Source organism: Schistocerca americana, chromosome 3 (genome assembly GCF_021461395.2).
Source record: "Schistocerca americana isolate TAMUIC-IGC-003095 chromosome 3, iqSchAmer2.1, whole genome shotgun sequence".
Classification (NCBI taxonomy): domain Eukaryota; kingdom Metazoa; phylum Arthropoda; class Insecta; order Orthoptera; family Acrididae; genus Schistocerca; species Schistocerca americana.
The window spans coordinates 877,133,978-877,160,688 of record NC_060121.1 but is presented as its reverse complement, the minus strand read 5'-3'; the positions used below and the strand labels follow the sequence as shown (position 1 = coordinate 877,160,688).

At 42.6% G+C, this 26,711-nt stretch overlaps 1 protein-coding gene across 1 annotated transcript in view; it reads left to right on the top strand.

The window, feature by feature from the left end:
* Positions 1-26,003, top strand: part of LOC124607190 (parafibromin) — a 76,612-nt gene extending 50,609 nt beyond the window's left edge. Inside the window, exons 8-10 of the mRNA XM_047139411.1 lie at positions 12,515-12,744; positions 21,598-21,739; positions 25,683-26,003. Of these exons, the coding sequence (XP_046995367.1) occupies positions 12,515-12,744; positions 21,598-21,739; positions 25,683-25,719 (409 nt within the window). The 3' untranslated portion in view covers positions 25,720-26,003. The remainder of the gene's footprint in view (positions 1-12,514; positions 12,745-21,597; positions 21,740-25,682) is intronic.
* Positions 26,004-26,711: the final 708 nt, after the last annotated feature.

Genomic DNA, 26,711 nt, shown 5'->3' with positions numbered 1-26,711 from the left:
CACCTTTCCCCGGACTGTCAGCGGTGTGTTCTTGCCATCTTCAACCGCATATGGGGCGATGGTGTCTTTCCGTCGCAGTGGCGGGAGAGTACCGTCATTCCGGTGCTGAAGCCTGGTAAGGACCCACTTAATGTGGATAGCTATCGGCCTATCAGCTTGACAAATACTCTGTGTAAGCTCTTGGAACGCATGGTGAGTCGACGGCTGTGTTGGCTGCTCGAGTCTCGGGGTCTTTTGGCTCCTTGCCAGAGCGGCTTCCGTCAGGGCCGTTCCACTGCCGATACTTTGGTCTTTCTTGAGTCTGCAATCCGCACTGCTTTTTCCAGGCGCCAACACCTCGTCTCCGTCTTTTTTGATCTCTCCAGAACATATGACACGAAGTGGCGGCACCATATTCTCGCCACGTTGCACGGGTGGGGTCTCCGGGGCTCTCTCCCGATTTTTATTCAGAATTTTTTATCTATTCGGACATTCCGCGTTTTAATTGGCACATCCCATAGTTCACTTCATATCCAGGAGAACGGCGTTCCACAGGGCTCTGTATTGAGTGTGCCCCTTTTCCTTGTGGCCATTAATGGCCTTGCAGCAGCAGTCGGGTCGTCTGTCTCCCCCACGTTATATGCTGACGATTTCTGCATCTTTTTCAGCTCCTCCGCCATTGGTGTTGCAGAACGTCGGTTGCAGGGAGCCATACGCAAGGCGCAAGCGTGGGCCCTAGCCCATGGGTTTCAGTTTTCTCCTGCAAAGACTTGTGTTATGCACTTTTGTTGGCGTCGTAGTGTCCATCCCCACCCTGAGCTCTATCTTCAGGATGCCATGCTCAGGGTTGTTGACACTTACCGTTTTCTGGGATTGCTGTTCGATGCCCGGCTTACTTGGCTTCCACATATTCGTCAGCTCAAGCGTCAGTGCTGGCAGCATCTGAATGCCCTCCGCTGCCTAAGCAACACAACTTGGGGTGCAGATCGTCACACGCTGCTGCAGCTCTACAAAGCCCTTGTGCTGTCCCGACTGGATTATGGGAGTGTGGCGTATGGCTCAGCATCGCCCTCAGCGTTGCAACTGCTGGATCCCGTTCATCACTGTGGGGTTCGACAGGCGACAGGAGCATTTCGCACCAGTCCTGTTCATAGCCTCCTTGCTGAGGCTGGGGTTCCTCCACTTCGTATTCGGCGTCAACAACTGTTAGCCAACTATGCTGCCCACGTCCGTTGTTCGCCCCGTCACCCTAACTATCGTCTCCTTTTCGAAAATGCGGCAGTCCATATCCCACACCAGCGGTCACGATCAGGCCATACACTTGGGATCCGTGTTTGGTCGCTCCTTAATGAACTCGAGTGTTTGCCTCTTCCATCTGCTTTCCAGGTCCGCCCACATACACCACCCTGGTGTATTCGTCGGCCGCAGCTTCGGCTGGAACTTTCCCGATGGCCGAAAGAGTCAGTTCCTCCTGCAGTCTTGCGCCGCCAATTCCTTGCTCTCCTAGGCGAGTACCATGCCTCTGAGGTTATCTATACCGATGGCTCGATGGTTGATGGCCGTGTGGGGTACGCTTATGCTCATGCGGACTATGTCGACCAGCGCTCCTTGCTGGAAGGCTGCAGTGTTTACACCGCAGAACTGACAGCCATCTTTCGTGCCCTTGAGCATATTCGTACCAGCACTGGAAAGTCCTTCGTCATTTGCAGTGACTTGCTCAGTAGTCTACAGGCTCTTGACCAGTGCTACCCACGCCATCCCATTGTTGTTGCCATCCAGGGGTCCATCCACGCTCTTGAACAGCGTGGTCGTTCGGTGGTGTTCATATGGACCCCAGGACACGTTGGGATCGCGGGAAACAAACTCACCGACAAGTTAGCCAAAGAGGCTACCCGCAAACTGCCGTTGGAGATCGGCCTCCCGGAAACTGATCTCAGAGCCGATTTGCACCGTCGGGTCTTTGGGTTGTGGAGAGACGAATGGCGCACTCTGTCTGCACCCAACAAGCTGCGGCAGGTAAAGGAGACAACGACTGTGTGGGGTTCCTCCATGCGGGCCTCTCGCAGGGATTCTGTTGTTCTGTGTAGGCTCCGCATTGGCCACTCTTGGCTGACGCATGGTCATCTGCTGCGTCGAGAGGACCCCCCTCATTGTCGCTGTGGTGCGCATATGACGGTGGCCCATATATTGTTGGACTGTCCTCTTTTAACCGCCCTCAGGCGAACTTTTAATCTCCAGGGTGCTTTATCATCTCTTTTAGGTGACAATGTCTCTATGGCAGATCGGGTTTTAAGTTTTATTCGCGCAAGCGGCTCTTATAGGTCCATTTAAATTTTTTTTTTTTTAACATCACCCTCTTTTGAGCTCTCTCTTTTACTTAGTTTTGTGTTGTGATTCGACTCCGCCCTAAACTTTTAGGCTGGAGGTTTTAACGTGTTGCAGAGTGGCTGGCTCATCCTATTATTTTCGTGATCAGCCAGCCACAGTCCTCTGCTGTGCAGTTTTAATTCCTTCTGCCTTTGTTCTCTATGTTGTTTTTGTTGCTGTGCTCTGTTTTCCGTGTTGTCTTACAATGGACTATGGGGCTTTTCTTCCCCTGGAGTTTTTCTTTTAGTGCTTCGCTTGACTGGTGGATAGTTCCCCTGGGCTCTGTGTTTTTATGAAACAAGGGACCGATGACCTTTGTAGTTTGGTCCCTTTAATCTTTAACCCAACCAACCAACCTTGAAACTAGCCAATAGTGTGGAATTAAACACTTCGTTTGGAACAAACTGGCTGCCTCAGCAGAAAATATAAATAAAAGGCGAATTTCTTTAGAAAAGTAACAAATATAACTTCATTGTTCTGCAAGGCGATTAATGCTTGACTGTCAGAAAGGTGGAAATAAAATAAAATCCGGAACTAACAACATATTGTAGCCTTCCATAATTATGCGAATGTATTTTAATTCACTTGATAGCTCCCAGCCACAGATATCACTTTTTTTATTATTTTTTTATTTATTTTTTTAAAATTTTTTCATTTGACGTGAGAGCAGTAAACAAAGAGGAAACACCAGAATACTAAATGTAAACACAGATCACATGAAGTGCCGCCCGCCCCCCCCCCCCCCCCTCGGCCCCCATAACTCAGACTGCTCTGGGCATAACCCCCAGATCTACGATATTTTGAACCGGGCCAATACTAGATGGTGGTGCCCCCCCCCCCCCCCCCCCCTCCTCTACAGTATTTGAGATAGGGCATAAAAAACTAAACAAAAAAAAGACTTTTCAAAAATAAGCACACGTCTTTCTGAAGAGTCTGAGGAAACATAAGAAGTGTTATTTGGTCTCAAGTGTGCCAAAGTGCAGTGCCATGCCTCTTCACACAGCATTCTTCTACCGCACGTCACTGTACTTTGCGCTGTGGAATTCAAATGTGTATCTTTTGTAATGGATGCAATCAAACTATATTCAGGACAGCAGAAATTAAAAATGTCCTCTGGTGCCTCTCCTGCAACCAGTCAGCCGGTTTATCAAGCCCCACTTAAAAAAAAAAAAACTCGCAATTAATACTGGATGGGATTATTTGTAACTGGAAGAACAAGAACTCTTCAGAAAATTTGGACTCTTTATTGCCTCTTAGCTAATAACTTTCTGTTCTGTGTGGCATAAAATGAAATACAGGATACATAAAACAAGGTAAGACAAGGGATCTACATCTACATCTACATCCATATTCCGCAAGCCACCTGACGGTGAGTGGCGGAGGGTACCGTGAGTACCTCTTATCGGTTCTCCCTTCTATTCCAGTCTCGTATTGTTCGTGAAAAGGAGAATTGTCGGTATGCCTCTGTGTGGCCTCTAATCTCTCTGATTTTATCCTCATGGTCTCTTCGCGAGATATACGTAGGAGGGAGAAATATACTGCTTGACTCCTCGGTGAAGGTATGTTCTCTAAACTTCAACAAAAGCCCGTACCGAGCTACTGAGTGTCTCTCCTGCAGAGTCTTCCACTGGAGTTTATCTATCATCTCCGTAACGCTTTCGCGAGTACTAAACGATCCTGTAACGAAGCGCGCTGCTCTCCGTTGGATCTTCTCTATCTCTTCTATCAACCCTATCTGGTACGGATCCCAGTATTCAACCAGTGGGTGAACAAGCATACTGTAACCTACTTCCTTTGTTTTCGGATTGCATTTCCTTAGGAAAGCGAGGTTCTCCCCTCCCTCCCCCCCCCCCCCTCTCTCTCTCTCTCTCTCTCTCTCTCTCTCTCTCTCTCTCTCTCTCTCTATATATATATATATATATATATATATATATATATATATATATATATATATATATATATATAAAAATAATAGAGGGAAACATTCCACGTAGGAAAAATATATCTAAAAACAAAGATGATGTGACTTACCAAATGAAAGTGCTGGCAGGTCGACAGACACACAAACAAACACAAACATACACACAAAATTCAAGCTTTCGCAACAAACTGTTGCCTCATCAGGAAAGAAGGAATGAGAGGGAAAGACGAAAGGATGTGGGTTTAAAGGGAGAGGGTAAGGAGTCATTCCAATCCCGGGAGCGGAAAGACTTACCTTAGGGGGAAAAAAGGACGGGTATACACTCGCACACACACACATATCCATCCACACATATACAGACACAAGCAGACATATTTAAAGACAAAGAGTTTGGGCAGAGATGTCAGTCGAGGCAGAAGTGCAGGGGCAAAGATGTTGTTGAATGACAGGCGAGGTATGAGTGGCGGCAACTTGAAATTAGCGGAGATTGAGGCCTGGTGGATAACGGGAAGAGAGGATATATTGAAGAGCAACTTCCCATCTCCGAAGTTCGGATAGGTTGGTGTTAGTGGGAAGTATCCAGATAACCCGGACGGTGTAACACTGTGCCAAGATGTGCTGGCCGTGCACCAAGGCATGTTTAGCCACAGGGTGATCCTCATTACCAACAAACACTGTCTGCCTGTGTCCATTCATGCGAATGGACAGTTTGTTGCTGGTCATTCCCACATAGAATGCGTCACAGTGTAGGCAGGTCAGTTGGTAGATCACGTGGGTGCTTTCACACGTGGCTCTGCCTTTGATTGTGTACACCTTCCGGGTTACAGGACTGGAGTAGGTGGTGGTGGGAGGGTGCATGGGACAGGTTTTACACCGGGGGCGGTTACAAGGGTAGGAGCCAGAGGGTAGGGAAGGTGGTTTGGGGATTTCATAGGGATGAACTAAGAGGTTACGAAGGTTAGGTGGACGGCGGAAAGACACTCTTGGTGAAGTGGGGAGGATTTCATGAAGGATGGATCTCATTTCAGGGCAGGATTTGAGGAAGTCGTATCCCTGCTGGAGAGCCACATTCAGAATCTGATCCAGTCCCGGAAAGTATCCTGTCACAAGTGGGGCACTTTTGTGGTTCTTCTGTGGGAGGTTCTGGGTTTGAGAGGATGAGGAAGTGGCTCTGGTTATTTGCTTCTGTACCAGGTCAGGAGGGTAGTTGCGGGATGCGAAAGCTGTTGTCAGGTTGTTGGTGTAATGCTTCAGGGATTCCGGACTGGAGCAGATTCGTTTGCCACGAAGACCTAGGCTGTAGGGAGGGGACCGTTTGATGTGGAATGGGTGGCAGCTGTCGTAATGGAGGTACTGTTGCTTGTTGGTGGGTTTGATGTGGACGGACGTGTGAAGCTGGCCATTGGACAGGTGGAGGTCAACATCAAGGAAAGTTGCATGGGATTTGGAGTACGACCAGGTGAATCTGATGGAACCAAAGGAGTTGAGGTTGGAGAGGAAATTCTGGAGTTCTTCTTCACTGTGAGTCCAGATCATGAAGATGTCATCAATAAATCTGTACCAAACTTTGGGTTGGCAGGCCTGGGTAACCAAGAAGGCTTCCTCTAAGCGACCCATGAATAGGTGGGCGTACAAAGGGGCCATCCTGCTACCCATGGCTGTTCCCTTTAATTGTTGGTATGTCTGGCCTTCAAAAGTGAAGAAGTTGTGGGTCAGGATGAAGCTGGCTAAGGTAATGAGGAAAGAGGTTTTAGGTAGGGTGGCAGGTGATCGGCGTGAAAGGAAGTGCTCCATCGCAGCGAGGCCCTGGACGTGCGGGATATTTGTGTATAAGGAAGTGGCAACAATGGTTACAAGGATGGTTTCTGGGGGTAACGGATTGGGTAAGGATTCCAGACGTTCGAGAAAGCGGTTGGTGTCTTTGATGAAGGATGGGAGACTGCACGTAATGGGTTGAAGGTGTTGATCTACGTAGGCAGAGATACGTTCTGTGGGGGCTTGGTAACCAGCTACAATGGGGCGGCCGGGATGATTGGGTTTGTGAATTTTAGGAAGAAGGTAGGGGTGCGGGGTGTCGGTGGGGTCAGGAGGTTGATGGAGTCAGGTGAAAGGTTTTGTAGGGGGCATAAGGTTCTGAGGATTCCTTGAAGCTCCGCCTGGACATCAGGAATGGGATTACCTTGGCAAACTTTGTAAGTAGTGTTGTCTGAAAGCTGACGCAGTCCCTCAGCCACATACTCCCGACGATCAAGTACCACGGTCGTGGAACCCTTGTCCGCCGGAAGAATGACGATGGACCGGTCAGCCTTCAGATCACGGATATCCTGGGCTTCAGCAGTGGTGATGTTGGGAGTAGGATTAAGGTTTTTTAAGAAGGATTGAGAGGCAAGGCTGGAAGTCAGAAATTCCTGGAAGGTTTGGAGAGGGTGATTTTGAGGAAGAGGAGGTGGGTCCCGCTGTGACGGAGGACGGAACTGTTCCAGGCAGGGTTCAATTTGGATAGTGTCTTGGGGAGTTGGATCATTAGGGGTAGGATTAGGATCATTTTTCTTCGTTGCAAAGTGATACTTCCAGCACAGAGTACGAGTGTAGGACAGTAAATCTTTGACGAGGGCTGTTTGGTTGAATCTGGGAGTGGGGCTGAAGGTGAGGCCTTTGGATAGGACAGAGGTTTCGGATTGGGAGAGAGGTTTGGAGGAAAGGTTAACTACTGAATTAGGGTGTTGTGATGCCAGATTGTGTTGATTGGAATTTTGAGGTTTTGGAGGGAGTGGAGCTGGAAGTGGGAGACTGAGTAGATGGGAGAGACTGGGTTTGTGTGCAATGACAGGTGGTTGAGGTTTGCTGGAAAGGTTGTGAAGGGTGAGTGAGTTGTCTTTCCGCAGGTGGGAAACCAGGAGATTGGATAGTTTTTTGAGGTGAAGGGTGGCATGCTGTTCTAATTTGCGGTTGGCCTGTAGGAGGATGCTCTGAATAGCCGGTGTGGATGTGGGAGAGGAAAGATTGAGGACTTTTATTAAGGATAGGAGTTGACGGGTGTGTTCATTGGCTGAGTCGATGTGTACGTGAAGGATTAGGTGGGTAAGGGCAATGGATTGTTCAGTTTGGAACTGGTTTAGGGACTGATGGAAAGAAGGGTTGCAGCCAGAGATGGGAACTTTAAGTGTGAGGCCTTTGGAGGTTATGCCAAATGTCAGACAAGCCTGAGAAAATAAAATATGCGAGCGTAATCTGGCTAGGGTGAAGGCATGTTTGCGGAGGGAATGTAAATAAAACTTAATGGGGTCGTTGTGGGGGTGTTGTGAGGGTGACATGGTATTAGAAGGTGGAAAGTGTAACATGAGGTTGAAATGAAAATGAAAGATAAAAATATATGGGGAGAGATAAGGGTGAACTAGAAAGTAACTGGAGATCTGGTATGAAAAAAGGCGAAAAAGTGTTGGTTAAGTTGATCCTGTGGTGAACTTGGGTTGGTAGACAGCAATGTGCATGAAGGTTAGGTGGTTGTGTTGCCGCTGAAACACGTTAAAGGACGGAGAAATTTGGGAAAATTTCGAAAAAACGTGTAAATGTATTAAAAGGAGTGGTGTTATGGTGAAAGATTACGAAAATGGGGCTAACAATTGTCTGACGAAGAAGTAATGATGTTAAAACCTATGGGGAGCGGCTAAAAATGATCAGTGATGTGCGAAAAACGGAAGTGGAAATAAAGTGAAAGTTATTAGAACTAGCCGAAATGGTTGTTTAATACGTGAAAGCAGCTGTTATTGAACTAGAAACGGTGGATTTTATAGCAGCGGTAGTGTTGAAAGCGGAAAATAAAAATTTTTTTGGTTATGGTTTGGAAGTGGGTTACGTATTATTGAGTATATATAGGCGGGATAAAATTGTATTACGGTAAAAAGGGGAAGGTGCATACAAAGTGAGACTACTGGTAAAAACAGAAAGAGAAAATAAAGAGAAAATAAGACGACAGGAAAGATTTCGAAATGCAACAGCGACAATAACAAACGTAATAGTTGAGTTCAAATTAATGATATGGTTATAATAGAGGGAAACATTCCACGTAGGAAAAATATATCTAAAATTCAGTAGTTAACCTTTCCTCCAAACCTCTCTCCCAATCCGAAACCTCTGTCCTATCCAAAGGCCTCACCTTCAGCCTCACTCCCAGATTCAACCAAACAGCTTTCATCAAAGATTTACTGTCCTACACTCATACTCTCTGCTGGAAATATCACTTTGCCACGAAGAAAAATGATCCTAATCCTACTCCTAATGATCCAACTCCCCAAGACACTATCCAAATTGAACGCTGCCTGGAACAGTTCCGTCCTCCGTCACAGCGGGACCCACCTCCTCTTCCTCAAAATCACCCTCTCCAAACCTTCCAGGAATTTCTGACTTCCAGCCTTGCCTCTCAATCCTTCTTAAAAAACCTTAATCCTACTCCCAGCATCACCACTGCTGAAGCCCAGGATATCCGTGATCTGAAGGCTGACCGGTCCATCGTCATTCTTCCGGCGGACAAGGGATCCACGACCGTGGTACTTGATCGTCGGGAGTATGTGGCTGAGGGACTGCGTCAGCTTTCAGACAACACTACTTACAAAGTTTGCCAAGGTAATCCCATTCCTGATGTCCAGGCGGAGCTTCAAGGAATCCTCAGAACCTTATGCCCCCTACAAAACCTTTCACCTGACTCCATCAACCTCCTGACCCCACCGACACCCCGCTCCCCTATCTTCTACCTTCTTCCTAAAATTCACAAACCCAATCATCCCGGCCGCCCCATTGTAGCTGATTACCAAGCCCCCACAGAACGTATCTCTGCCTACGTAGATCAGTACCTTCGACCCCTTACATGCAGTCTCCCATCCTTCATCAAAGACACCAACAACTTTCTCGAACGCCTGGAATCCTTACCAAATCTGTTACCCCCAGAAGCCATCCTTGTAACCATTGATGCCACTTCCCTACACACAAATATTCCGCACGTCCAGGGCCTCGCTGCTATGGCGCACTTCCTTTCACGCTGATCACCTGCCACCCTACCTAAAACCTCTTTCCTCATTACCTTAGCCAGCTTCATCCTGACCCACAATTTCTTCACTTTCGAAGGCCAGACATACCAACAACTAAAGGGAACAGCCATGGGTACCAGGATGGCCCCCTCGTACGCCAACCTATTTATGGGTCGCTTAGAGGAAGCCTTCTTGGTTACCCAAGCCTGCCAATCCAAAGTTTGGTACAGATTTATTGATGACATCTTCATGATCAGGACCCACAGTGAAGAAGAACTCCAGAATTTCCTTTCCAACCTCAACTCCTTTGGTTCCATCAGATTCACCTGGTCGTACTCCAAATCCCATGCCACTTTCCTTGACGTTGACCTCCACCTATCCAATGACCAGCTTCACACGTCTGTCCACATCAAACCCACCAACAAACAACAGTACCTCCATTATGACAGCTGCCACCCATTCCACATCAAACAGTCCCTTCCCTACAGCCTGGGTCTTCATGGCAAACAAATCTGCTCCAGTCCGGAAGCCCTGAACCATTACACCAACAACCTGAAAACAGCTTTCGCATCCCGCAACTACCCTCCCGACCTGGTACAGAAGCAAATAACCAGAGCCACTTCCTCATCCCCTCAAACCCAGAACCTCCACAGAAGAACCACAAAAGTGCCCCACTTGTGACAGGATACTTTCCGGGACTGGATCAGACTCTGAATGTGGCTCTCCAGCAGGGATACGACTTCCTCAAATCCTGCCCTGAAATGAGATCCATCCTTCATGAAATCCTCCCCACTCCACCAAGAGTGTCTTTCCACCGTCCACCTAACCTTCGTAACCTCTTAGTTCATCCCTATGAAATCCCCAAACCACCTTCCCTACCCTCTGGCTCCTAACCTTGTAACCGCCCCCGGTGTAAAACCTGTCCCATGCACCCTCCCACCACCACCTACTCCAGTCCTGTAACCCGGAAGGTGTACACGATCAAAGGCAGAGCCACGTGTGAAAGCACCCACGCGATCTACCAACTGACCTGCCTACACTGTGACGCATTCTATGTGGGAATGACCAGCAACAAACTGTCCATTCGCATGAATGGACACAGGCAGACAGTGTTTGTTGGTAATGAGGATCACCCTGTGGCTAAACAAGCCTTGGTGCACGGCCAGCACATCTTGGCACAGTGTTACACCGTCCAGGTTGTCTGGATACTTCCCACTAACACCAACCTGTCAGAACTCCGGAGATGGGAACTTGCCCTTCAGTATATCCTCTCTTCTCATTACCTACCAGGCCTCAACCTCCGCTAATTTCAAGTTGCTGCCGCTCATACCTGACCTGTCATTCAACAACATCTTTGCCTCTGTACTACCGCGTCGACTGACATCTCTGCCCAAACTCTTTGCCTTTACAAATGTCTGCCTGTGTCTGTCTATGTGTGGATGGATATGTGTGTGTGTGTGTGTGTGTGTGTGTGTGTGTGTGTGTGTGTGTGTGGGAGTTATACCTGTCCTTTTTTCCCCCTAAGGTAAGTCTTTCGGCTCCCGGGATTGGAATGACTCCTTACCCTCTCCTTTAAAACCGACATCCTTTCGTCTTTCCCTCTCCTTCCCTCTTTCCTGATGAAGCAACTGTTGGTTGCGAAAGCTTGAATTTTGTGTGTATGTTTGTGTTTGTTTGTGTGTCTATCAACCTGCCAGCGCTTTCGTTTGGTAAGTCACATCATCTTTATATATAATCTTGCTACAGCTTTACATGGTGTGCTTTCCTTTCTGCAAAAGAATCTATTACCTCATCAAAGTTCGTCAAGCGTTTTGCTACATGAAAAATCTAAATGTCATCTAATACTGAAAAAGCTGTTAATACAAATAGTACCCAAGGCTGGTGTGGTTTCTCGATCTTATAACGTCTATTTTGTCACTGCCTGCTGGACAAAAGAAAAGAGGCCTTTCTAATGCTCGAACAGTCCACGGGTATACTGCCAGTTCATAGTGGCCAATGGGCACAATATTTCAGCGATCAGACATGCCGCTGTCATCAGGTGCGCTGACGAACTGAGCTCCTGAGGGCACGCGGCAGATTTAAATCCCCTCCCCCTGCGCGCCGCTCTCTTTGCCGTCCGCGCCTGTGCGCCGGCAGTCACGAAGACGTGGGCGTCGGAATCTGTCGTAGCATCGATGGCTTGCTACGTCCGCCCTGGTCGCCAGTTCGTACTTCTTGCTGAGAGTCTTCTTAATTACATTCAATGCCAGGTCCCAAGCCTTGCTGAGATTGGAGCCGCAATCTCGGTTGATAAGATCTTCCCTGGTGCGAATTTTGATAGCCTCCCTTATAACGCTGTCCCAATATTTAGAGGTCTGAGCCAGGATCTTGGTACGCTCATAATCCATCTCATGTTTCTAGGACAAACAGTGCCCTGCTACTGCCGACGTATTTGGGTATATCAGTTGAGTGTGCCTTTGATGTTCTCGGCAACGATCTTCGATGGTGCGTACTGTTTGTGCGATATAAGTCTTCCCACACTCACGGGGAATTTGGTATATGCCAGCCTTCCCCAAACCGAGGTCATCTTTCACACTTCCCAGTAATGCCCTTGTTTTATTGGGCAGGCAGAAGAGGGTTTTAAACGGTGTTTCTCTAATATACAGACAATTTTCCCCGATAGTGCTCCATTGTACGGAATAAAGGCAGTGGCTACCTCTTTTTCCGTGACTTCATCCGTCTCCACAAGTTGTGCTGCGATGGTGGGACGGAGAGCGCGTCTAATCTGCCATTTCCAGTACCCGTTTTCTGGGAACACGGTTTTGAGGTGTTCCAATTCCTGGGGCAGGTTCTCTGCGTCTGAGATGCTGCACGCCCTGTGTACTAGTGTTTTTAGTACTACATTCCTGTGCCAGACTCAGAATTAACTTAGAATAGTGTCGTAGCTATGCACTTTGCTATTATTTTTGAATTGAGATGGGTTATGTTTAGGAGTAATGTTAACTTTTTAGGCAGACACCTTACACATCACTAAAAGTTTATAATTTTGATTGGTAAGAATATGTTAAAAAAATAATTTTTTTCTCGAGGAGTCTCTTAAAAAGGGGGGGGGGGAGTCGTATACTTGGGTAAATACAGTATGTCGTGTTATACAATACATGCATGTCATTATGCCTATTGCCTGTTGGATGTGAAGTATGGAAATGTTAGTATCTATACACATTTCTCATTGTTATTGCTACAGGTACTTGAGCACAGAGGAGAAGAAACTTCAGGGTGCCAAACGTGACAACGAAGTCCTCCTCCAGCGTCGCAAGGAAGGTGCTACAACTGTACCATACCGTGTCATCGACAACCCGCAAAAGCTCACCAATGCTGACTGGGATCGCGTAGTGGCAGTTTTCGTTATGGGGCCTTCGTGGCAGTTCAAGGGCTGGCCCTGGGGTGGTAACCCCGTTGAAATTTTTTCAAAAGGTGAACCAGTGTATTTTTGCTTTTCCATTTACAAGATTGCAAGTACAGCAAAATAAAATAGTATATAGTCTGCAGCACTTGGAGGGTATAGTTGCTTAGGAGTGTGTGTGTGTGTGTGTGTGTGTGTGTGTGTGTGTGTGCCTAAATTATACAGTGGGTGATCCCCTTCACTCCTTGCATTACTTAAATGAAATCACTTCGAGCAGCACTTTTATTTCATAGTTTCTATTCTGTTCCCTCCTATCTTCATCTGTTGTCTCCTTCACACTCAGTTTCCTTCGGCTTTCTTCTCTTCTTTCATTTCCCATTTATATCCTGTTTTGACATGTACTTCCCTTCCCCTCCTTACCTCTTCCTACATTGACAAATCCAATTAAAGTGTGTCAGTTTTTTTTCTCCAAGCTTTGCTTCCATTAGTAAGAGTAGTATCAGAGCATCCTTTGCATGTACTAAGACCAAATTGACTCTCAACTATTAGTTCCACAATTTTCATTTCTAACCTTCTGTACATTATTATGACCAGTATTTTGGATGCATGAAGTGTTTAGCTGACTGGTAGTTCTTGTGAATGTCTGTGGCATGTCTCCTGTCTCATACGGTGTACACGCCAATTTCAATAAGCAAGTAAATACTCGCAAAGAATCATTGTCACCACATCCAGCTGCAAGTAACTGATTGTCACAGTTTTCCTATACTTGAACAGTGGAAAATCCTGGATGGAATAATGATAATACTATGAAAAGGGTAGACTGCTACTCGCCATATAGTGGAGATGTTGAGTAGCAGATAAGCACAACAAAAAGACTGCTAAACAAGTAAGCTTTCAGCCCTAAGGCCTTCTGAATTAGACACCACACCCAGCCAGCCATCCAGCCAGCGGTATAATTCAGAGGAAGGCCTTTGAGCCAAAAGCTTACTTGTTTAGCAGTCTTTTTGTTGTGCATGTCTGCGACTCAACAATCCACTATATGGTGAGTAGCAGTCTACCCTCTTCATAATATTTCATTGTTCCATTTGAGTCGAGGGACATGAAAGGGAGGCAGTGGTTGGGAAGGGAGTAAGACAGGGTTGTAGCCTCTCCCCGATGTTCAATCTGTATATTGAGCAAGCAGTAAAGGAAACAAAATAAAAATTCAGAGTAGGTATGAAAATTCATGGAGAAGAAATAAAAACTTTGAGGTTCGCCGATGACATTGTAATTCTGTCAGAGACAGCAAGGACTTGGAAGAGCAGTTGAATGGAATGGACAGTGTCTTGAAAGGAGGATATAAGATGAACATCAACAAAAGCAAAACGAGGATAATGGAATGTAGTTGAATTAAGTCGGGTGATGCTGAGGGAATTAGATTAGGAAATGAGGCACTTAAAGTAGTAAAGGAGTTTTGCTTTTTGGGGAGAAAATAACTGATGATGATGGTCGAATTAGAGGGGATATAAAATGTAGGCTGGCAATGGCAAGGAAAGCGTTTCTGAAGAAGAGAAATTTGTTAACATCCAGTATTGATTTAAGTGTCAGGAAGTCATTTCTGAAAGTATTCGTATGGAGTGTAGCCATGTATGGAAGTGAAACATGGACGATAAATAGTTTGGACAAGAAGAGAATAGAAGCTTTCGAAATGTGGTGCTACAGAAGAATGCTGAAGATTAGATGGGTAGATCACATAACTAATGAGGAAGTATTGAATAGGATTGGGGAGAAGAGAAGTTTGTGGCACAACTTGACCAGAAGAAGGGATCGGTTGGTAGGACATGTTCTGAGGCATCAAGGGGTCACCAATTTAGTATTGGAGGGCAGCGTGGAGGGTAAAAATCGTAGAGGGAGACCAAGAGATGAATACACTAAACAGATTCAGAAGGATGTAGGTTGCAGTAGGTACTGAGAGATGAAAAAGCTTGCACAGGATAGAGTAGCATGGAGAGCTGCATCAAACCAGTCTCAGGACTGAAGACCACAACAACAACAACAACCATTTATATTTGGATATAAATTTTTTGGGCTAGTGGTGATATTAAAAAATTTTGATCTCAACAGATATAACAAAGTATTTTGTGCAGTTGACTTGCACAAAGCTGCATCCTCACCCAGATTCAACTAGCCCCTATGTATGGATATAGTGATTGGAAAGGTGGTTGTCGTGATGAAACTGTATTTTTGTACTTGTAAAATACATTTGTAATTGTGTTTTATCAGTAATATTTCAATGCAGGCACATTCTTTAATGTCCAGTGCAGCTTGCACATTGCACTTTTACCGTTTCATTTTGTATTTATGGGAAAAATAGAAGAGAAATATAAATTCTGTCATATTTGATTTGTGCTTACAGTAAACATTTCAACAAATAACTTACATAATCATGTCACTGCTGGGGCCAAATTTTAATTAGTTAGATAAGGTTGTTCTTTTTTTAAATTCCTGTCAAAAGTTTACAGAGACATTTAAATTTTTACTATTTTTGATGTAATTTTGTTTGCCTGGTGAAACTTGCATGTTGTTTTTTTATATATAGTTAGATTATCATTTTTAACCACTTATGTATCTAGTCTTTGCTGTTAAGTACTTTGTGGTATGTTGTACCACATGGGACTGTGGAGCGAGGTCTGGGTGAATAATGTGCAGAATGACAATTTGATACCTGTATTAGTAACAACAAATAAACTAAAATAAGGAAAATTCTTTTGCTCACATTCCAAGTCAAGCTTGATCTACCAATTGTAAAACTCATTAAGATATGGTTTTAAAAAAGAACTAAAACCAAGATAAAGTTTTTCTGTGTTATGAAAACAGAAACATTATAAAAGATTTACTTCAACAGCCAATAGTTTATATGGAATTTAAATGTGGCTACATATCAGCTAAATGCTTTACTGTAATCCAAATACACGAGTGATTAAGAATGAACTGCAATATGAAATAGTAGCTTTAATTTAAATTAAAAGAAATTACAGTCCAATGATTTACAGTTAAAGCAAACACAGTGCACCACTATCTAGTAAATGACTCTTAACTTCAACTACTAGCTGAATTGACGGTGCTAGAATACCAAGATCCACCAGTTAAATTTGACAGTTACAATATGTAGTTGATTTAGAAATAAATTCCAGCAACCAGATTGTGTATTCCGCCAACATAGCATACATCTGGCCAACTGTTAAAGTGCCATGTGATATTACTGACTGGAACTCATCGTAGGCCACAAGGTTCACTTTACAACTGGCACAGCTACACAACAGTGTACACTATACCAGAGCTCAAGTAATCTGAAAAGAAATCTGTGTTAGTGCTCACCAGCCAACCGTATTATGCAAGCACTTTAATAGTAATTGGCCATAAACTCACTGAGCCTTAGCTCACTTACATAAATAAATGATAGACTAGTCTTGGATAATTGCAATTAATTTCACTTATCCTTATAACAACGTATGCAAGATACAACTGCCACTGGATACTAATTACACAAACTGCACGAGGATTAAACAATGGTGTCACCTGTGGGCACAGTATCGGAATCATTTAAAATAATGATCGGATTAGTCATACATCTCGAACACCATTACTGCAGTTACTAAGCAGGCGAACAGCACTGAAGTATAGCTTAGGGTGGCCAACACTTTAAATTTAGAAGACAATACCATTAATTTCACAGTTCCTGGTACTGCTGTAGGCTACATAGAAATATAACTCCCCACCAGGATGTTTAGCTGCCATTGAATCCACTGCTTTTGGTTTCTCATTTCAACACCTGTCAATAGTAACTGGAAATGCCAACTGCAATTCAGCTTAGTCCAATGAACGAGTGACCAGACCTTTTTACAGGCCGAGTGCAACATACCTTTCCAGTTACCAGCTCGACTACTTACAGCCCAGATTAGAAGTGCTTGCCAGACTATCTCGTTCTCGGCTCACCACCGAGTTCACATCTCCCCAACGCTGCCTACAGGTGACACCACCATTGTAACCAAAACCTTATAATGCCACAAATTGCCACCAGTCAGCACAATGTATAGAGCGGTTACAGTATAGCTTAATTGAATTTGAGGCTGTCACCGGGAACTGCAACAGCAAAATTCTATGTCACTGTTCCATTTTACAGCCATTGGCAATATGTAACGGGTAGTTATAATTAAACTTCCCTATTTAACATATTATAACATAGAAACTAATTCAGAATGAGATTTTCGCACTGCAGCGGAGTGTGCACTGATATGAAAGGTCCCAAGTTCGAGTCTCTGTCCGGCACACAGTTTTAATCTGCCAGGAAGACTCATTTCAGCACACACTCCGCTGCACAGTGAAAAACTCATTCTGGAAACATTCACCAGGCTGTGTCTAAGCCATGTCTCCGCAATATCCCTTCTTCCAGGAGTGCTAGTTCTACAAGGTTTGCAGAAGAGCTTCTGTGAAGTTTGGAAGGTAGGAGACAAGGTACTGGCAGAATTGAATATGTGAGGAGGGGTTGCAAGTCGTGCTTGGGGTAGCTCAGCGATAGAGCACTTGCCCGCAGAAGGCAAACGTCCCGAGTTCAATTCTCGGTCCTGATACAGTTTTAATCTGCCAGGAAGTTTCATGGAAACTAATTACCACATGAGTACCAAACTCGGTAGCATTAATGTCAAGGACATGGGGAAGAGAAATAATGCAGAATCAATTCTACTGAAACACTTTTAATTTGCTGCTACAGTACATCATACCATTACATACCGGTACCATTACTGCTACAAAAGGGCCTTAATATGGTGCCCATCAGTGTCCGGAAGAGTCTGAAAGGACAGGATTGCGTTCTGCACACCGGAACAAAGCATGTCTGTAGGTGTGCTGGATACATCTCGATATGCTACGCTTCAGATCAGTATGTGTGAATGTTCCCCTGGTAAACCCTGTCCTTCAGCTAGCACCACAGCCAGAAATTACAGGGAGTAAGATCAGGTGATCATACGAGCCAAGCATTTGGAAACGTTCAGCTGATAATTCGTTTGTTTCCAAATGTGTTTTGGAGAAGCAGGTGAACTTAATGAACGGTGTGCATTGGGACCCCATTTAGCATGAAATCTGTTGAGTTCAACGTGTCTCCCTCCTATAGAGCGGGTATGACATGCTTGCGAAGCATATCACAGTAACACTGGCCAGTCTTCCTGCACGTTTTTGGTCCTTGAGTGCCAACCTGTTCAAAACAGAATTTGCCAATGATGATGTAGCCATGCCACAGCAGGTGGAGAAAGAGGACACTTCTGTAATCCTTTCAGCCGGTGATATTTTTGAATTGCAGATGCAGCATTACAGTTGTTTTGATAACAGCGCTTCACCAATAATGCACCGCTCCTTTTGTCCAAGCTCATGTTGACACGTCAGCAAGTGTACATGTGACTGTCCATACGTGTGAGACTATGAATCACGATGACTGATCACGGCATATGGTGGCCACAGTAGCAATTGGACAGTGGCACTGTGACGCATAGAAATCATGCACCATATACTTTGGACATTAATGCTACCAAGTTTGGTACTCATACAGTAATTAGTTTTCATGTTATAACATGTTTAATATGGACAGTTTAATTATAACCACCTGGTAAAATAAAAACTGTCAGTAAAGGATGACAGTCCCCACTCCATCACTCCTGCCATCAAATCAAAATAGAGTTCAATGAAATTCTTGACAAACTGACTTTAGGAGCAGGATGGGAACACAGTATGTAAAGATCTCAGTGCATCACTGGTCCAGTGTTCAATACACCATCCTGGTGAAAGTCACTTACAGCAGTGTCTCAAACATCAGTCTATAAAACAACATGACATCGCAATTACATACCTGGAAAGATCTAATTGACAACAATGAAAATTTAGTTATCGGGAACCGGAGGAATCAGATTTTGTACTTTTTTGCCAGCAGTAGCCTTAACTATTGGACTATAGGAGCATGCCTCCAAACCTGGCTCAAACTTTGATTGACTAATCAGAAGTAACTAATGCTTAAGGAGAAGTAGTTGAGTCATACATGTAGGCATGCTCAAGTAGCCTATAGTGAAAAATAGAAAATATGGTTTCCATTCCCAATCTTCAGTAAATTTTCAGTAAGGATTATAAATTGGTCATTTTTCATTATAGAAAGTAGTTGTCCTACATGGAGGAGAAAAAAAAACTTGGGAGTTTTGTCATAGTAGATTGATGTGGCTGAGTTTCTACGCAGGGTACATGTTATTGGATTGAATTTATTTCATAACAGTTCTGTACTGAAATTCCATTTATAATTTTGGTTTTGGCACAGACCTGTATATGTCCCTGAGGTTAATAGTCCTGTGGTGCAAAAATTTGAACAGCAGTGTGTGTTCAACAACATTGGTGAAGTTGAGAAGCTAAAACACAGTGGTATGATCTGCTATCAGTGTAACCCAACAACCATTCAGGTTTTGGTATTGGTCTTCATTACAGAATTACTCATTTCTGTCATTGAGCACGTCCACATATGGTAACAACACTTTCAGTTCATAAGCAAGTAATTGTTCACAGTGTCTATTTTCACTCTAATGGTGCAGTATATAAGCTAATGGGACTGCTTCCTATTAATATCCAGTCGCATGGCTGTGAGGAAAATTAAATAATAAACAGAAGTTGATTATTGAAATGTATTCAGTGTCTTCTGTACACAGTCATTATGGATGGTCCAAAAGAGGTGTTTGAATTCCATTTTCTCCATATTATGAGGGGCACTGTTTCAGCAACAAAATATCTTTTCATTTCACACCTAGCTTAAATAAGTCTTAGCCTATTTGGTATTGAAAATGTTTTAGCAGTGTCATCTAGTGGACTTGCTTTCTCAAATCTGAAGACTAAATTCAGCTTCTCCATGTCTATTACAAAGCTAACCTGACATTTAACAGGCAGAAATCTCTTAACTTTTTCAAATGCTTGTTAATTGGTAGTTTCCTTTGCTTGTCAAAATCATTTGATTGTGCAGGTTATAGCATTCTACTAGAGAAGCTCAATTATTGTGGTATCAGACATTTTACTGGGAATTGGTTTTCATTCTATCCAACGAAAAGTGTGTACAGTGTCACATTAAGAAACCCAGGAGGCTACACAGTGAAACACCTTCTTCAATAGTGAGAAATAATCACTACATGCATAACACATATATATGTATTGAGTGCACTTTTTCTTGTCGTTTGTAAATGACCTGCCATCATAGAACCATTAAACTGAAACAGCTCTCTTTGCTGACAATGGACATTGTCACTGAATATAAATATTAACACAGTGTGTGCGCTTTTGTTCTGCTCAGGGTCTGACCATATTGTTAGAAGTGATGCTTGAGGGGGGAATCAATAAATGAAATGGAACATTCAAAATTTTTTAGCTCAAAAATCATAAATTATAGCTATTCTTAAATATGTGTAAGCTTTGCAACTTTTGCATTGTGTGTAATAGCAGATTTTGAGGATGAAAATGTAAGGAAGTTGAGCTATGTTTCCTGTTTCAATTTGCTACGATCTCATGGTGTGATTTTCTGGAACGAAATTTCATTTAGGAAGAAGATAGTTTGCGAATGGAAGAATGTCATGCTGCCCATTCTAAAATCTCTTGTTGACATCACCTTACAAACATTTTGCCATGGTGATGGTGACACAGCCTCACAGTACATGTATTCCCTTGTAAGTTTGTTGTTGTCAAGTCAGCTGCATAATTTAAAAAATAAACATACATTTGTTAGTATAATACTAGGCAGAGAAACGACTTACACTGTCCATTGCTTAGCTTAGTCTCCATTACTCCTTAATTTTTTAAATTATGCCAGAACTTTGCTTCTACATTAATACACAAATAGTCACAGTGACACTAGAAAATTCTGATTGATATTCTAAAGACAATGAAAAGATTGAACCCAGACAGACTTATAGAAGTAGTAGTCAAATTCATTGACAACAGGCCTAAAGTTGAAATGTATATGATGAAATGGATTGACAAGATCAGAACTTATCTGAAATTGATAGGAATTACAACAGAAGTTGTCAAAAACCATGAAATCTTCCAGTCAAAAATTCACAAACGGAAGGTCAACAAAGGGGAAAACTAAAAAAGACTGAAGCAATGTACTTTGATGAGAGGAAGAAAGGCCACAGGAAGAGAATGAAAGAAATAGGGAAACAAAGGAAGGCAGGTGCCCACCTCTTAAGTACGATGTGTAGTCCAAATGGTCTTATTCGCAAGTAATAATAAAATTAACTTTGAACACAAACTAAACTCACACCTCCTTGTACTGCAGAGAATATCTTAATGTGCTGCAATAATATTTTGTTTGTGTGCGGGGGGTTTAAACATTGTCCTAGCTACTGGTGGTAGCAGTTGTGTGCTTGAGGTGTGCTAGATTGTGTGAATGTGTGCTGTCTTTGCTGCAGAAAGCTTTGGATGAAAGCTATACTGTGTAACAGTCCTTTCATTGTGCCTGTCTGGAACTCAATGGAGTCATCTTGACAATGAGTAGCAATCTACCCTTTTCATAATAATATTGATATTCCAAGCTGGAGGTTCCATTGTTTCATCATATGTAAATAAACTGGAGATAACTTAAAGGGTAATGGAAAAGACAGTCATGTGAATGGTATTTTTTTCCTGGGATAATGTGTTGTAACCATGAAGTAACCAACTCATTTCACATTGTAGTGGAAGATCACAGCTATGATCCATCGAACATGTATACAACTAAACTCCACCAGCATTTCTGTTATTAATGGGTGTACAGTTAATATTATGCTATGTACTATGGACAAAGCAGAAATGGTTTGTGGGATGGTATAGATGCCTGACACTGGGCACTTAAAATAGCTTCAGTGATTTTAACACATGCTTTTTATCCCCAGTCTGTGCTTTCCACATCAAGTATGATGAAATGAAGCTGGATACAAATGTCGGCAAGTGGGCGGTGCATGTGATAGAGCTGTCACGTACGAAGAGGCATCTGGACCGAGCAGCACTGATGGTCTTCTGGGAGAAGCTCGATAAGTAAGTTTGTCCATCCAGTGTACTGAAGTGTCTGTAAAGTGCATAGCTTAATAATAATTGCTACATGAGTGTTTCATGTGCAAAAGAACTGAAAGTATCTGCAGTTGTAAAACCTATGTGTAATATTAGCTATAAGCATTTGAGAACCACATTTGTAATGACATGTATCGAAGCAGTAGTAAGTGGTAATTTATGCAAAAGGCATAAACTAGTCTTAAGAAAGAAGGTGTCAGAAAAGTCTTATTACAGTGTGCTGATATATGGTCCTCCTCCTCCTCCTCCTCCTCCTCCTCCTCCCCCCCCTCCCCTCCCTCTTGCCCCGACCCCTTTGTTCTTGGCTTCTAAGGGACTCGAAGCTCATGAGCCAGTCTCACATGTTGCCTACAAATACTTCTACATCGTACTGCTTCCTGCCAGATGTTTATGCCCATCCTGTTGCATTAGACCTAACACCAGAAATTTGAACTGTTCAGGGCCTTCAAATTGATGTTTGGTAATTATTAGATGTGACTGATTGTCTTGTTCATCTCTTTGTCTCTGAACTGTCATGTATTTAATTTTCTGATCATTTACTTTTAGGACAAGTTTGGATGTTGCTTCTGTGAGCTCCACAAATAACTGTCTAATCTCTCTTTCACTTTTTTTCCAATTGGCACTGTATCATCAGCTTATGATGAAATCTTAATTTTCTTTTGAAGGTCCCAGCATGTGCTAGTTTTGAGTTTACTCATAACTCTCTCCAAGGTTACATTAAAGACAAGAGGGGACAGAGCCTCTCCCTGTCTTGTCTAGTTTTATTTTTGAAAGAGTGAGCTTTTATTCCATTAAAAAAACAAAAACTGCTGATGTTATCATCCACACAAATTTTACCACAATTTCTAAGTTTAATTGGAAATTACAGGTCCATCATTCATTTAGAGACAAGGACTGTTGAATGAGAGTCATAAGTTTTCATAAAATTTATGAATGAGTAGTCTATTGTGCAGATATATTGGTCATTTAATTGTGTTGAATGCCTTGTTTCAATTTAAACATTTATAAAGCATATTTTTGTCAGGTAATCAAGCACACAGTCTAAATATTCAGTATACATTTTGTTTATCTCAATCATAAGATACCATTCTGATGTCCAATTTTGGCTGCTAAACAGTTATCTAAAGATCGAAAAAAGACAGAAAAGAAAACTGTCATAAATGTACACAATGCACAGAATATAGATAACTAAGAGTTGATGTAGAATAAAGACTGTTACACCAGGTAACACATCCCAAGCCTTGTATGTACATGCTATGTCAGTGCAACCTCGAAGAGAGGCAACCGTCAAGCCATTAGAGGGCAAAGAGCCAGCACAGTTACATGATGGAATTTATCAGATTAAAAAGTTATGTATAGTGACAGAAGACTAGACGGTAAAAAGCTAACTATAGTTAATGAAATGAATCGCCACCTGTAGAATTACTAGGTACGAGAAGAGTTTCAGAACTTGTGACCCATCTGCACTGCAATCTTGAGGCAGCAGCAACTGAAAGTGATAACAAGGAGTTAGATCACACCTGAGCTAAGTGACTAGAAGTCTCTCCAATAAACCCGTCGGCATACACTGGACATCCACAGACTTTTTACATTTTATGTTTTAATGTTGTTTTGACTTTTTAAAGATTTATAGCTTTGTGTGCTATTTTGTATATAAAACTAATGTAGATTACCTTATATCTTATCCACTTGTCCAATGCTCTGCCCGTATTTCGTAATTCTATGAATTCAAAGGTTTGCACGTAGTTCATTCATTAAAATTGACTAATAAGCACTATACACACTAGTTGTAGGTATAACAACTAGCTTCCCCTTTGTGTCAGTTAGAGATTTCTCTTTACCTCTTCTACTTCACAATTTGATCAGATTTCTGCCTGATGTCACTAAAGCTATGAACACACAGCCGTGCATTCAAATGTGGAGTGTACCAACTTTCTGACATCATAGCATGGTCAAAGTATGTTCATGAGTCTTTCTAAACGTTCAGAACAATATAGAGCGGGTCTGACATTCTGAACTTGTGTTTGAACAGAGGCTAGTGAGATGGAAGAACGCCACTGACTTCACATGACCCACTCTCTTAAGTACAGTCACAAGACACCATATTGGCTTTCAGTTGGAAGCCCAGTTCATATGTTTGTAAATATATGCCGTTTCTAATCAAGTCTCTCGTGCCCATATTAGCACTTTTATGTGCATGTAAAGCCCAGATTGGACAATCTTTCTATCATCATCATTAGGTGCATTCATGTAACAAAAAAGCAGTATATGGTAGTTTAAATTAGAATAGAAAATTATATAAGAAAATTAATGTAAATATATACAGAAACTTATTTTGATTTGATGAAAGTAAGACTTTGATAATTCCAGCTTGCATGAGACAATCCCATAAAGAAGACATGTAGTTAAAAGTCTAGTATCTTTGTAACTCAAGCACTGACTGACTGGTTTAGTGAGTACAAGACCTAGAAGGAAGGCCTAACATCTGCCTGTTGTACCCTGTGAAACTCCCAACCCCAACTGCTGAAACAGATTGATCACAGGCCTCTTCTGAGATTTCATGTTTTCTTTGATGGGCTCATGCTATATAATGGTGGCAAACAGTTGTCAGTGGTTTGGGATCCTTGTTAGAGAACAGCAATGTATCTTTTGCAGAATGAGCCAAGCAATATGGGGAACTGCTCAAGGTACTTGGCTTGTGTTCAGATACCCTTTCAGCAATCATGGTTAGTTTTCTGTGGTTTTGCTAACACATTTGTGCCCAAAGAGCAGTTCCACTGCCAACACTGGAAGTCACTAGTCAAGAGTGAAATTACACTGCACCTAGAGGTGCAGCAATGAGGTGCAGCAATGGGCATTTGCCCTGACCTGACTGCCATGCAGATGAGGCCAAGATGCCTGATGGATTGTTTTGCAGTGACCACTTTCAGAGATTAAAGGGCTTGATATTTGCATGAGGGATGAAATACAGGGAGCAAATGGATTATCTACAACATATACAGAAAGCAGATAGAAGTTTTAAGAGTTTAATGACATGAGAGGGAGGCATCATTTGAGACAGGATTGTAACTCAGTCTGTACACTGAACAACAGGTAAAGGAAACCAAAGAGAAATTTAAATTCAGGGAGGAGAGATGAAAGCTTTAAAGGAGAGCCCAATGAGAAAAATTAGAGCATTACCTGTGTTAAACCATCATAAACAGACATCAACAATTGCTGTAACAAATAACTGTAACAAATCTTACCTACTTGTGTAAATTACTTAAGATTTTAAAATTGTGCCTTCCTGTCTTGTCATCATTCTTGTCTGTGCCTTGTGCCACATTTCCATTTGTTTCCATTCTTTAAAAACACCATAAATGTGAAATTGGTTCTGAAATAATGGTTTTTGGGTGCAAAAATCTTAAAAACTGTTTTGTGCTGCAAGTGGAGTTAATGTAATAAATGAGTGTTGTGTATCAATGACATCATTTGTTTAAGAGCAGAAGGACAAATGTTCATGATTATGACAGACTCGCCTGTCTCTCAGTAGTCAGCACAAACTGCTGCAGAAAATTGATGAAAAAATTTGTGAGAACTAGCATTTCATGGCATATCAACTCTCTGACAACATTCTGCAGATTGTTACCAATTGTTTGAAATTGACAGGTTTTGTCCTCATTGTGTTCCAAAACACTGGGGCAACAGAATTGTATGCATAAGTAATTTGTCAGCTTGTAAAAACATAATGGTTAATCCCTTTATATGAATGGTGTAGATTCTTAACTACTCCAGTATTTACTTATAGCCTAACAGAGTTTAGTTTCCAAATAGACCTTGTACATGTATTCTGTTTAGTTTGTAAGTATGCAAAATGTTTATATCTTGTTGCAGTTATCTGAATCTCTAATGTCCTTATTATATATTGCAGGTACATGATCAAGTACAAACCACATTTAAGATTCTAATGGACTACAGTGAGACACACCTTGATTTCTTCATATGTTGGTGACTGATGCCATTCATAGCCAATAGACTGTAATATAGGATGAGCTGGGAGCGAAGAATTACACATCATGTGTAGCTGTAATGAATGTATCTATAGTTACGGTAATAAATGTAAAACGTTTTAGCCGAAATATTAAACTGATATTTTCCCATTATGTCCTATTTTTATTTAAATTTCAGTTTTAATGTTTGTTACATCAGAATATATTTATACACAATAAATTATATTATTGATAATTACCAATTCCTTGTTATATTCAGAGTTGTTGTATGTGTTGCAGCATGTTCTTACTATTCATCACATACCTTGAATGTTGGCACATCATACCAAGTTTTACTAATTTTATCCTAATCCACAATTATTACTCTCTTGAAGGGAAGGCATACAAATAAATCTGTGGCACAGCCATGGGCACCCACACAGTACCTTCTTATCTGAACCTGTTTGCAAGTCATATAAAAGAGACCATCCTAGCCTCCCAAAATGCCAAATCCCTTAGTCTGGTTCAGGTTCATTGATGATCTGGACTCAAGGCCAAGACACTCTATCTCCACTCCTTCACCACCTCAACACCTTCTTCCCATCCACTTCACCTGGTCCTGTTCAAACCAGCATGCACCTTCCTAGATGTTGATGACCTCCTCTCTGATGGCTCCATCTGCACCTGTGTCCACATTAAACCCATCAACCACCAACAGTACCTGCATTTCAACAGCTGCCATCCTTTCATATCAAAAAATCCCTCCCATACAGCCTTACCACCCATGGACAGTGTATCTGCTGTGACAAGAGCATTACAGTATTCTTACAAGTGTAGCACTGTCACACATCTATATGACATTGCCTTGCATAGTGCAACAATTAATTGTTGGCTGGTACTTTGTTTGACAGTGCTCCCTGGCCACTTTAATTTTGAGGCTCCATATTGTCATAGAAATTCAGCACAGTTTG